At 36.7% G+C, this 14425-nt stretch overlaps 2 protein-coding genes across 2 annotated transcripts in view; both read left to right on the top strand.

The window, feature by feature from the left end:
- LOC121416846 (MAM and LDL-receptor class A domain-containing protein 2-like) overlaps positions 1-2413 on the top strand; it is a 161850-nt gene extending 159437 nt beyond the window's left edge. The window contains exons 117-119 of the mRNA XM_041610363.1: positions 362-452; positions 1716-1856; positions 2379-2413. Coding sequence (XP_041466297.1) covers positions 362-452; positions 1716-1856; positions 2379-2413 — 267 coding nt within the window. The remainder of the gene's footprint in view (positions 1-361; positions 453-1715; positions 1857-2378) is intronic.
- Positions 2414-11943: 9530 nt separating this feature from the next.
- The window catches only part of LOC121416844 (MAM and LDL-receptor class A domain-containing protein 2-like), a 66146-nt gene continuing 63664 nt past the window's right edge, over positions 11944-14425 (top strand). Inside the window, exons 1-3 of the mRNA XM_041610361.1 lie at positions 11944-12225; positions 12849-13101; positions 13782-14041. Of these exons, the coding sequence (XP_041466295.1) occupies positions 11944-12225; positions 12849-13101; positions 13782-14041 (795 nt within the window). The remainder of the gene's footprint in view (positions 12226-12848; positions 13102-13781; positions 14042-14425) is intronic.

Raw genomic sequence — 14425 nt, 5'->3', positions numbered from 1 at the left:
TAAAATAAGGCATCAAATTCTGCTACTACTCCTTACCATTTAAAAATGTTCTATTTAGTATAACCACATTATATGTAATATCTTATTCTTAGCTTGGTGATTATGGTTTGTATCCTAATTAGTAATAATAATATATGAATTTGTAATGCGCCAAATCCACTTGGCAGAGTGCCCATGCCGCAGTGAATTATCTCCTCTAGACAAAGTTTACTGCTGGTATTCAAGCTGTAATGTGAGCTGTAGCATCCAATTTATTACCACCCCTTACCATTTCAAATTGTTGTAATCGCAGTGGTAATGACCCTGTGATGTAAAAGTGTTATCTTGTTCTTGCTTTACATTATAATTCTATACCCTCTAGATAAAGTTTACTGGCGTTGTTGGAAACGGTGTGAGAGGGGACATTGCTATTGATGACATCACAATGAGCAGTGGTCAATGCCCTGCATCAGGTGAGTGTAAAAACCAAACTGATTTATCTGTATTTTGGAATCTTCTGAAGTAGGGGCAGATCCAGGATTTTCAAAAAGGTGGGACACTTTTTCCAGAGGAAAATTTGACAAGTAAAAAAAAAACAAGATCCTCACTTCTGTTTGAACGTCATATTCTCATTACCTACCACCCCAAAACCACCAATAAGTTGCCAGGTAGGTTCTAGGTAAATAGCCAAAATAGTAAATTTGTCTCCAAAAACCAAAAATTTGAAAAAAAATCTTATTCATACTGTGAAATTTTGAAGTCTTTAACCCTAAATCTCCCTGGATATTTTGATTCTTGTCATTCCCGGGGGGGCCATTATGGCCCCCCCTTAAGATCTCGGCCGCTGATCGCGCAAGCGACGCAAAAATTTGCACGCTGGTAGTGTGCGATGTAATCTACAAGGCTGTATGGTAAAATTTTCCAAAATAATGAGATTTTATTTTATATGAATTAATTATGCTAATTTATGCATAAATCATACTTTTTGCTCTAATTCACTAAATAAAGCTCCTAGAATGCTAATTTTTGGTAAAAATTTTCTTTGTAGCATTCTTAACAATCGTAATTCAAAAAAACTTTGGTTTGGAAATGAATTTCTTATGTATTTTATTGTTTTATGAATTTCTTATGTATTTCTTTGTTTTTTTACTTTTTGTTTTTATTGTTTTTTCAATGATAATTGTTCCAGACATAATTCTGATCATAAACAAGGCAAAATTAATTAAGTTTAATCAGTAAAAGTAGAAATAATGAAACATTTATGAATTTTGGCTAAATACTCAATTTGCATTGGATTTGTACATGAAATCACGTTTATGAGCAATTTTGGGTCTGACATGCACTTGCATAATGTTGCGTAATGTCGTAACCGCGTACCCGGGCGTCACAAATTTGGTCTCAAAATTTGCGCGAGACTTGAATGTAAAAAGTCAGTGAGCTGCGAGGTGAAAAAATTTCGCGCAGCAGATATATCGCGAAAATTGTTGAGGGGGGGGCCATTATGGCCCCCCCCCGGGAGTATTAGGGTTAAGTTGGATAAAAAAAGATACAAGAGTTTCTTGGACACTACTGTATATGAACCTGGGGAATTATGTTGATTCCGGCGGCATTTTTCAAATGTCTTTGAAAAGCTCATTGCCATTTTCTTCTCATGTCAGTTTCTTTGAGCACACCATAATTCCAACATTTTGATCAACATATTTATGAATTGATTATCATGTATTCCGTATGTGTAGTATCATGTGACTTTGAACAAGGTGACCTGTGCGGATTCCAGCAAGATGTAACGGATGATGGAGATTGGAGATTAGCAACAGGTGCAACAACCACCCTCGTCTATGGTCCTGATGTAGACAGTACATACCAAACGGCACAAGGTAGGGAGGATTTTTTATCATTATATATGTTTTCATTATAAAAAAATCAGTTTGAATCTCACCATTTTGCAGGTATTCAAATTCTGTGACGAAGAACCTTATTAGAGACAATTAAGATTCTTTCAAAAGCTAACCATTTCTAAACAAAATCTTGTAGCGCAAGAAATAAATGTGGTTTAAAAAAAAATTATTTTTATTTTTTGTTAAACAACGAGGTCAAAACACATTGTGTACTTATCAAAATATTTCTGAAGCATATTCATAAAAGTTAACTGCAGTAAGTGGTACAATATACACACATGTACATGATCAGGGCTCCGTAACACAAAGGTTTGCGATGGATTGCACATATGAAAGAATCGCACTGATTGGTCCCTGGTCAGTATTTAAACCAAATGCGCGTGTAACATTGATATTGATTGGTCAGTTCATTTAGCGATTGATTGCTAATCTTTGTGTTACGGAGCCCAGGACTTCATTGTAATCTGGTATTTCATACTGACTATTTGAAATTTTGTTTAGTAAACCTGTCTTACTGGTTCTGTCACTGCAATTGAATAATTGAAGAGAAAGAAGGCAGATGTTTATCTGATGATCAGTTTCTTTCTATTGAAGATTTCTCACATGATAGTGTTGATGCAACCCCCAAGTTACAATTTGTCATCAATCAAAATTTGACATTTTGTGATAGTTACCATTGTAACAGAGCCTCCCTTATAAAAAAAATTGAATGGTATACCATTGACTACCATTTATCATACACCATTGATATACCATTGGAATACCATTCGCACAGCACCCACCATACACCAATGGTATACCATTCAAGCCTCAATGGTATACCATTCAAACTAATTTAAATAATTCGGACGTTACTATTACCATATTCATGAGCACCATTTACCATTCATATACCATTGATCAAACACCATTCACCATTGATCTACCATATGGCCACTATAGACAGGTTTACCATTGACCACCATTCACCATTCAGCCACCATTCACTGCCTACCATTTACCATTCAGCCACCATTCACTGGACACCATTGGCCTACCAATTACCTTACACCATTCACCATACACCATTCGCCTACCATTCAACATACACCACTCGTGTACCATTCACCATTCGTGTACCATTCACCATCCGCGTACCATTCATCATACACCATTCGCGTACCATTCACTGTACACCATTCGCCGTACACCATTCATGTACCATTCACTGCTCACCATACACCATTCAACTACCATTCGTCATACACCATTCGCGTACCATTCAAAGTACACCATTCGTGTACCATTCACCACTCACCATACACCATTCAACTACCATTCGTCGTACACCACACACCGTTCACCATTGATTGACCATTCACTTTACACCATTCTACCATACACCGTATACCATTGACCTACCATTTACAGTACACCATTGGCCTACCATACACCATTGAACTACTATTCACCGTACACCACAGGCTTACCATACACCATTGGCTTACCATACACTGCACACCATTGACCTACCATTTACCATACAACACTGTCATACACATTATACTATTAGTCAACCATTCAAATAACACCATTGGTCATACACTATAGACCACAAGTGTAAATTCAATGGTAGACCAATGGTTTACACTGAATGGTAGACAGAAGAACAACGATGTGCAATGTATAGTAGGCCAATAAAGTACAGTGAATGGTAGACCAATGGTGAACAGCATATCTCTGGGGTTAGTGGTAGGCTTAATAATGGAATAAGTATACACAAGAAAAAAATGAAAACAGTTACTTATTTCAAGAACGTCAATAAAATGTTTTTACTATAAGAAGTTTAAGTACAGCATAAATGGCACAGAGTATTCACAAGTATAGACTTTATAATTAAAGCACATAAGTTATTAATATGTATGACTTAGCTACTCGTTGATATCTATACTCTGTCAATCTTGTTATCTAAAAATAAACATGCATCAAGACAGAGTTTGATTGAAAAACACAACAAATGAAGACTAACATTTCCAAGAATAAACCTGTTCTCTCATATTGCTTTTTACATGGATTGAGTACTTGGCAAAACCACTGTTCTGCATACAAACCTGATACTTGTAATACAATAAACTTGATGTTAAATCTGTTGTGTGTAATTGATTTCAACGACATTAATACACATTTTTTTACTAATAAGTTCAAGTACAAAAGAGTATTGACAGGTATGGCATAAAAGCACCATATTATGAATACATGTGACTGTGCGACTCCACAAGAGATCAATGATTGCACTCCACATAAATATTATGTTAATCTTCCTATAAACATTTACATGTAAGACAGAGTTTGGACAACAAACTAATGAACACCAAATTTCGAAGATTAAACTCAAAATGTGTGATAGCCTTCACATGGCCAAATGAATAAAGGGTGCCACACCTAGAAGAAATGAAATATCCCCAAAAGGGGGGAAATAGTACTCCCAAATTGGTCTCTTTTTTCTTTTCACCTAAAAAGATATATCAATGGCATGTTTCTACATAGAATTGTTAAAAGGTATTACCCGCCTACAGTAAGTATCCAGAATCCCGGATAACTTTCCTGTAGAAACAGACGCGATGCGGTTTATTGATAAATTGCATCGCGCAAAATACGGTTTCTCATAACCATCTCTCTGAGAGGTGGTTATTGCCATGTTAATCCGTTTTACTTTTCTGTAAAAACACGGGGCAAAATAGCATACGTGTCTGGCTTAAGTGCTTGAACCAAGAAGTGCGATTTCACAGTATACATATATTCTGGCCGTTTTTTATCTCTCCAGCTGATCGCGAAAAATGTGTACCTGCTACAATGAGTGAGATCTACCATGAATTTTGAAAATTTTCCTAACGAGATGCAATTTTTGACATACCAAAATGCAATGTGGGGTTATAGGTTGAATTTTCCGATTTCCGCCGTATTTGTGACGCGAAATGCAAATTAATGAGATTATTAGGTCTGTAGAAACAGGTTGGTTTAAGAATGATAAGGTTATTCGTGTCCGGAAAAGATAAACTGTTTTTAATGATTTACTGTAGAAACACGCCAAAAGTTTATCATAAATACAATAATGATACATTAAGAAATAAATAATATATCACAAATAGAAAGAAAATATAATGAAAATAGGGAAAGAAAATTATTCAATTTGGAACACTAAAAAACAGAAGAAAAATAGAGACCATTTTAGCAAAATATATAGAAAATGATATATATACAATATAGAAAATGATATATATACAAGATACCCACTTATTTCTTTTCTATTTTTGTTGTGTTGAATCAAATGAATGACTCAACTATGTGTGAGAAATAATATGATTATTGTCTTACACAGTAAATCAGTAGTCAATCGTAATTTTTTACAACCGAGCTTGGACAAAATTTAAATTCATATAATACAAAAAATATATAAATTGTGATCTTGTATATTCATGAGGACTTGCAGAGAACAGTTTTACCAAAAAATAACAACTTTAATTCGTCAAAACTTCGTTAATCCTCAACAAATTTTGATGAAATTTTCAGTGTTTTTTGTTTGTCTGATGTACACTTTGAATTATATCACATAGCTTTCAGTCTCGAGTACCTATAGCCCTTCAATTAAATTGGTTGGACGACCGGTTACATTTTACATATAACATAGTTATAAGGAGAATGAAGGGGACCATAGAAAGAAAGCATGAGAAAAGGGGAGATTTTGGTAGGGAGAGAATGAATCAGAAAAGGATTATGCTGAAAATTTCATTAAAATCTGATAACAAAGTTATTGAATTTGAAATTTAACAACATTTTGGTAAAAAATTAACCCAATGTACACAGGATCGTCAGGAATATTTGTTAGGCTTATTGTATAAAATGAAATAATTATTTCATATTTTCATACATGTGTGTATGATATGTCCCAAGTATCATATCATTATTTCCAGCAATGCATATCTTCACATTAAAGGTCAAGTCCACCACAGAAAAGGTTTTTTTGAATCAACAGAGAAAATCAGGCAAGCATCATGCAAAATATTTTATCAAAATCGGATGCAAAATAAGAAAGTTATGAAATTTTGAAATTTCGCCTATTTTTCACAAAATAGTTATATACACAATTTACCCACATGCATATGAGGGAATCGATGATGTCCCTCACTTTTTGTTTTGGTTTTCATTGTTTGAATTGTACAATATTTTAATTTTTACAGATTTGACAATAAAAAAATAAAAATAAAACTTTATTTCATTGGACAATGAGGAGAAAATTATAATATTTCATATTCAAAAAACAAAGAAAAGTGAATGAGTGATGTCATCAGTTCCCTCATTTGCATACCGACTTGGATGTGCATGTAACTATTAAGTGAAATTGAGCGAAACTTAAAAATGTCATACCTTTCTTATTTTTCATCCGATTTTTATGTTTGATTTTTTTCTTTTTAATCAAATCAACTTTTTTGTTAGGGTGGACATGTCTTTGAAATAAATTTTCACTCCATTTTTTATAGTTCTCGGAGGACAAAATGTAAATTAGCGCGACTTCTTGTAATAAAATACAAAAGAACAAATGGGGATATGACATCAGCTGGTTTATAAGGTCGTGGTCTAGTGGTTCTTTCTCTCACCTTTCAGACAGAGGGTCGTGAATTTGAGTCCTAGCCATGGTGTGTTTTCCTTCAGCCCGAAATTCATCCACACTGTGCATCACTAGACCCAGATGAAGTGAATGGGTACCCGGCAGGATTAATTCCTTGAAGCTGCAATAAGAAATATTAGATGAAAACAATGCAAAGGACAGTATATTAGCTAAGGGTTCAAAATATGAATGCTTGTCGTGTGTAAGCTTTTTTAGAAGTTCATATATTTTTTATATATCGAGAAATTTGCAGTATAATCTACCATTCAATTGAATGATACCAATTAACAAATATCAACAAAACATTTTGTAAAATATAAATAAATTTATGTTTAACCATAGATGGGTAGACAATAACCTATTATCTAATGGGAGGTTGCCCCAATGATGACAAATACCACAACAAATGAATACGTGGGGAAAGTGTCCACCCTTCCCCCCTCAGCCAACATACTGATTTTTTTTTCGGGGGGGGGCGTCACAAAAGACGTGTGCTCCTCTAAATAGGGATGACATTTATCCTTTCTCAGGATTTTTTACCATTCCTGACAAGGGTTTTTTTTCAGCTATGCCACTGCAGGAATACAATCTGTTTTATCTCATGAAGCTTTGCAATTTTTTCTACTCAAGAAAATTCTTACACACCTACCTTTCATAAACTCCAATTGTTTCTTGTACACGGCACGTTTTCTGTGTTCAACACACGTCGTGTCATTCCCAGATAAGGCTGGACCATCTAACTTATCATCCAGTGTATCCGTCGTCCAAACTTTGAAAATGAAATAAAATCAATTTGAGTGTTGTAAAATCTGCATGTATGTGCAGATACAAACAAAAATAGAATACTAATATAGTAATAGAAAAAGAATGATCTTAGAACTTTAATGTCAAAGATATTTTTCATGGATCTCTGATTACCAGCCCAGAATTCAGGATAAAAATAAGGAAATGTGATAGTATTCAGCGAAGTTCAGACAAGGCTGTATTATAACTGTGCATGCTTTATTCTAGTAATAGCTATGTCATCTGAAATCAAATTTCTAGAGCAGCAATTTTCAAAAGGAGGGTAATCGATGACATAAATTCCAATTTTCTGGTATTGACAATCGCAGAAGCAGATCTAAGTGGGCACATTTGACCTGTGCCCCCACCTTGAGAGCAATAGTCGATGTGTTTGATAAAATGTGGCTTTCTTACACAAGTGTCCCCCTTTTGTAGAGTCTATCGCAACGTGCACAAAGTCAATTGGCTTCCGGGTTTCGGAGCGTCGCGTGAATATGCATGAAATTGCAGAGTTTCGATAATTTTCGATCAATACCGGAGCGATCCGATCACAAACCAAGACCATTTACCGCGTACACAACGTGACCGGATATCGCTATCGATACTTCCGCACGCAGTCCAAAGAAATTATTTTTGGGACCACGTGGTCATGACGTGATCTGCGCGAGTGACCAATCAGCGGTCTTCGAATCGCTTTGCGGAGACGATCTATCCGTTGTACACAGTCTATGGACAATTGTTCGTTGTGCATGCAACTTCGAGCAAAACTCCCCACCAGAATTGTCTACACACATTTTGAGATCAATACACAATATGCCCACCACTTTTCAAAATATTGCGGATCGCTTTGATTCGCTGTCATGTTGATATGGACCGAAGTTATGCGATCAAAATATTCTCATGCGGCATGCTGGCAGTTTGTTCGCCACATGTTAGCATGATTTGGTTGCTAACTTCAGTCCATATAAATATTACAGCGAATCCGAGCGATCTGCGAAGTGATGTCTACGGATTAGATCAACGACGTTGAGATCGCAGACTAAATACAGTCATTCCCAATATTTTGAAAAGCGTTGGGTATATTAACATCGAAATCTGACTGAGGGACCTGTCATGACATTTGGGAACAAGTTTTGGTGATGAGGTATGCTGGTAATCGGCCGGTGCAAAACTGCATTAGCGCCAGTTTTCTCTGCATAATTCCTCGAAAAATTGAATAGGAATCGTTTGTCACTCCGTCCAGTCACAGTTCCACACACAAAGTGCACATTTTACCATTGAAATAGTATGTGCAATGAGTGGTGTGTACGGTGTAGCTAAGTTATAGGCCTGCGTAGCCTTTATCATTTTTTAAACTTTAGGACCCTTACCATGTTTCACCTCCATTTTATCTCATTTACCAACATCTATCAACAACAACAAATTATAGGCCTAATTTCAAAGCAATATTTGTCGGCAAGTTTTCAATTTCAGTGAATTAACGTTGTGCAGTAATGGTCTATTTCACATTATCACAATTAAAACTTTGACAGTCTTGACATTAGCATTAACAAATCATTCATTCATGAATTCAATGTATTCAGAGATGGTTTTTGTAAAACATTGACAATAAACATCAGGCAATATGAGCGAATTACTATTCAATGCTCGCCGAGCTAAACTCAGCAAATACAAAGCATAAACCATAAGCACTCCCTATCGTCAAAGCCACGTCCCAGCCCGTAGAGCAGCGGCCAGCGCAAACGGGGCAGTGACGGTGGCAGTGCAGTGGTCGTGGCAGTACAACGACATCGAACATTTTGAGACAATTTGATAAATAAATCAAAGAAAATTGTTATAGAACTTACTGTTTAGCCTTCTACAAATGACTTTGAAGTCGCTGTCCGAATCTGACCCGTGTTCCTTTAGTTTTTGATGAATTATCGACGGACTTATCAACGGCAAAACGGTAGTACCGGTAGATCGAGTTTTCTTTTTCAAATATTGCACTTGGCGGTTAGACGTGCACGCGTGCGTGCGAGAACAACATGTATAATAGAGCTACCTGGCAAGCAGCCAAGCGGCCCCGCTAGCCAACGCATATGGGGGGGATAAATTATGACCAAATCTGGGGGAGGGGACTTCTTCGCCAAGATAAATACACATCCCGATATGGGTGGGGGTGAATTAAACCAAATCAGGGGTGTCTTCTTTTTCCTCTCGATTGGTTCTGGGATGGAAACCACGGTGGCGTGAGATCAATTTTTGCCACTGTTTTCCTTGGATCTTGGAATCTATGAAAGAAAGTTTTCGATCCCTTCATATTTTTTCCTTTTATCTCTCTTCTTTCTTTTTTATTTTCGTTGTCTTTTTTTCTTTTCTGTTTCTTTCTTCTTTGCCTTTTTCTTTTCTTGTTTTTTAATTATTTTTTACTCATTCCTCTTCCCTTTTAATTTGCTTTTGTTTTGATTGAAATTGAGATTTCATTCAGTATATATTTCTTTTCTGTTACATTGTACTATATCCTGTATGGCGGCAGGGAATTTTGATAGGGGTGGGGGAGCAAGACAATATGGTTAAATCATTTCAATCAAGTAATGACCGGCCTATAGAATAGCTCTCCTCTTTATGAACGCCGTCCGTGAGAAAGAATAATTAGGGCCTAAAAATAGAATTAGAATTTTGAAAATATCATTTGTAAAAAAAAGAGAGAGGAATAATTCATGATTGGAAGCAGCTATAGTAGCGTACAAATGGGTTCGGAGGGGGCTAAATTTGGACATTGCAGACTGACCATATCAGGGTTTGCGGATGGGAATTTGATAGAGGTTGGGGGACCATGCAAGACAACCAACAGTGAATTTATTTTGAGCAAAATATGGGGCATTGCAAGAAACTTGCAATCGAACGAAAATCAATTTCACACTCCAAAATCAATTGAAAGTCATACTTTTCATTGCAAACTTGCAACTGATTTATTGTTTCTTCCATCAAAAAATCCAAATTGATATGTTTTAGATAAAATTAATGTATATAACCTGTAAATTTGCATCTTCGGATTAATTGCAAATATCTTTGGAACACTCCAGATATAGTTCTTTTCATAAAAAGCGGCCATAAATAAGCAAAATGATTGTAAATTAAATAGAATAAAACTTTGAAAATAAAAATATGAAGAACGTAGTTTAAAATAAAAACGAACAGTATACCGTACGATAGAGGAGCTACATTTCTGCCGTTCAATTTTCACTACCAAGAAACAAAAAGCGAAAAGGAAACAAAGGGGAAAAGAGAGGTTGGTGATGGATATTACTGAGACACCATTGAGTATATGGTATACCATTCACCATACCAATCATACGATTATAGTGGCACATACTACTGAAACACTATTGAATATCACTGAGACACCATTGTATACCACTGACACACCATTGGGTGTATGGTATACCATTCATCATACCATTACAGGCACATACTACTGAGACACCATTGAACACCACTGAGACACCATTGTATACCACTGAGACACCATTGGGTGTATGGTATACCATTCATCATACATTATAGAGACACATACTACTGAGACACCATTGAATACCACTGAGACACCATTGTATACCACTGAGACACCATTGGGTGTATGGTATACCATTCATCATACCATTACAGGCACATACTACTGAGACACCATTGAATACCACTGAGACATCATTGTATACCACTGAGGCACCATTGGGTATATGGTATACCATTCATCATACCAGTCGTACCATTATGGGGCACATACTACTGAGACACCATTGAATACCACTGAGACACCATTGTATACCACTGAGACACCAGTGGGCGTATGGTATACCACTCATTATACCAGTCAAACCATTAGAGGCACACACTAATGAGACACTATTGAATACCACTGAGACACCACTGTATACCACTGAGACACCATTGGGTGTATGGTATACCATTCATCATACCATTACAGGCACATACTACTCATACACCATTGAATACCACTGAGACACCATTGGGTGTATGGTATACTATTCACCATACCAATCATACCATTACAAGCACATACCACTGATACACCATTGAATACCACTGAGACACCATTGGATAAATGGTATACCATCCATCATACCAATGATACCATTACAAGCACATACCACTGAAACACCATTGAATACCACTGAGACACCATTGGGTGTGTGGTATACCATTCATCATACTAATCATACCATTAGACACATACCACTGAGACACCATTGGGTATATGGTATACCATTTACCATTAAATAAACTACCAATTACCATTAAGAACTTACCATTGAAACACCACTTAAATACCATTCGCGTACCATTTACCATTCAGATCACCATTCAACTACCATTCGGCACCATTCAAATACCATTGGCGATTTTTATAAGGGCTCTCAGCCAATCAAAACCAAGGATATAACTGAAAATGTCAGAGTTAACAATATAGTACTACAAAAGTTCATGAAATGCCTCTCCATCCGTTCCCTCCTGATGCTCTTTACGATAATGCCAGTGATTTTTTTAGATTTGAGTAACTGAAATTTCATGATTATATATCATTTTATTTATTTGATGATATTGTTGAATTTCTCTTAAATGATTATATCCCCAATGCTACGATCCTTTTCACCGACAGGCCATTTCCTATACGTTGACAACATCCAGAACACACCGGCAGATAAAATCCGTCTTATCTCCCCCGTTTACCCCTCCACCTATCAACGATGCATTCGATTTTTGTTCTATCACGCCGGAACTGTTGCCTCCGATCTACGGGTCTCTCTCAATGTTGGTGGCGTCCCGGTGCAGTATTTGGTCGATGGAGGGCTCCCTCTTATGGGCAATTTGTGGACAGTGATGGAGGCATCCCTGTCAAGTGCACTAGAATACACAGTGAGATTAAAGCTTTTTACTTCCATATGCAAGTGTGGATCAAGGGGATAGCAGAATGTACAGATGCATCCTTTAAAAGTTGAAAATATAATAGTGCATAGAATTCCCAAATGTGCAACTGCATGTTGTGATGGCCTTTTTTGTTTTTAAAAATTTTTCAGACGTTTGATTTATTAGTCATACATCTGGTACTTGCCCTAACAAATTAGGGAAGATGTCCAATAATAATGTCTATTGGTGACAATTCCCATATGAGACCATAGTTTTGGTCAAATAGGAACATGATTTCAAAATGTTTAAGGTTTTTCTTAATTTCATTAATTGCATGTACTGCTGAAACCTTGATGTTGTGAAATTGATGGCATAACTAACAAATTCACTTTTTGAATATTCACTTCCAATATGGTTTATAAAGGGCCATTTTTCATTAAGGAAATAATTTTCAGCAAAAGTTTGTTTCTATAAAGCAATTTAGGTTTCTTCTACTCTCCTTCTAATATTGTGAATTTGATGAAAAACAGTGATAATTAATGCTAGTATATTTCAAGCCATTTGCAACACTGCCCAAAAGGAAAAAATTGTCCAATATTAATGATATTCACATAAAATATTTTCCTTTTTAGATTGTCTTTGAAGCCACAGTGAGCCAAGATGGCATCTTAGCCCTGGATGACCTTGACCTTACCAAGGACACCTGTGCTCCTCCTGGATCATGTGACTTTGAATCGGACTTGTGTACATACGTCAACATCCCGTCCAACTGGCTTGGACAGCAAGAGTCAAACATTGACCAGTTTGATTGGTTACGTCATAGTGGTCCAACACTTGCATCAGGAACAGGTCCTTCCACAGACCATACTCTCGGGACACCCCTAGGTAAATATTGAAAAGTCATCTTCTAGGCAATTCCATGAAATATATACGACCGAACTCCTGAATATGGGACCTTCATGAAATTTTCTGTCTCTGACTTCTGATTCATATGAAAGTCTGTAATGTTCCCAAAGGACTATGACTTGGTGAATTTATAAAGTGAAGTAAAACTGGAGAAAAGTGGGGTTAGACGCACAAAAAGTTTGATCATTTTATGGAATTCACCTTCCATAAGATAATCAAACTTTACACATATGTCTGACCCACATTTCTCTACATTCTTGCTCAATAAAGTCATGATCATTTTTAGATTACAAATTTTCATACTAAGAAGAAGCTGTACAGGTTTGCCTGAAAAGCATCAGTGAAAGAAAATTTAAGCTGAATCTATCCTCCAATTTACCCAGGTTAATACCTTTATATTCACTCATCCCAACCCTTTCTTGCTGACAACACTGCATGTCCAGGGGCCTGTTGCAGAAAGAATTGAGTTCAAAATATCAAGCGCAAGTCCTGACTGCTTCATTGGAAAAAAATCAAGTTGCACAAAATCTTCTTAGATGCGTTTGATCGCAACACTTCCTGTAACGGGCCAATGCACATTAGCTGACTTCAGGCTGACTTTGCCTGAAATGCAAAGCCCAAACTGAATAAATTCCTAAATCTGTTTCAAATTCACCCAGGTTACTACATGTACATTGACTCCTCCCCACCACGCCTTGCCGACGACTCTGCCCTGTTCATGTCAGAGACAATCATCGCCCAAGGTGACATGTGTCTCTCTCTCTGGTACCATCTGCATGGTACCGGGTCACTGACGACCTGGGTCCGAGCCGGTTATGATCTCAGCGACTGGAGCAGTGTCTGGTCCATTTCATCAGATCAGGGAGACAGCTGGAACCACGCCCTTATGACATTGGTAGACAAAGGAAGTAATTATGAGGTGAGTGTTATTTTGTTACTTCTTTTCTTGGCCCCTCTGGAACCCAGTCAGCCCCTTTCAAAGCTAACTAGTCTTACAGAACTGAGAAGTCAACAAGCCAAGAAGCTTGTTAATTACTTAATGATTGGTGATAAGTATGATAATATTATTTGTTTAACAAATTTTCGGCATTACTCCTATTTGTTTAAGATCAGTTAGCCGTGAACCAGAATAGCCTGGTGGTTGAGTCGCTGCCCGGAAAGCAGTAGATGGCAGGTTCGAATCCCACTGGTTCCATTTTTTTCTGACTTATGATTTTCATTACAGATCGAGCATACTGATCTTAAACAAATAGGAGTAATGCCGAAAATTTGTTAAACAAATGATAATTTCCTCCTATAAAAG

This window comes from Lytechinus variegatus, chromosome 6 (assembly GCF_018143015.1).
Source record: "Lytechinus variegatus isolate NC3 chromosome 6, Lvar_3.0, whole genome shotgun sequence".
NCBI classification, from domain to species: Eukaryota; Metazoa; Echinodermata; class Echinoidea; order Temnopleuroida; family Toxopneustidae; genus Lytechinus; species Lytechinus variegatus.
The sequence above is the reverse complement of the archived record's forward strand: the minus strand, read 5'-3'. Positions and strand labels throughout refer to the sequence as shown.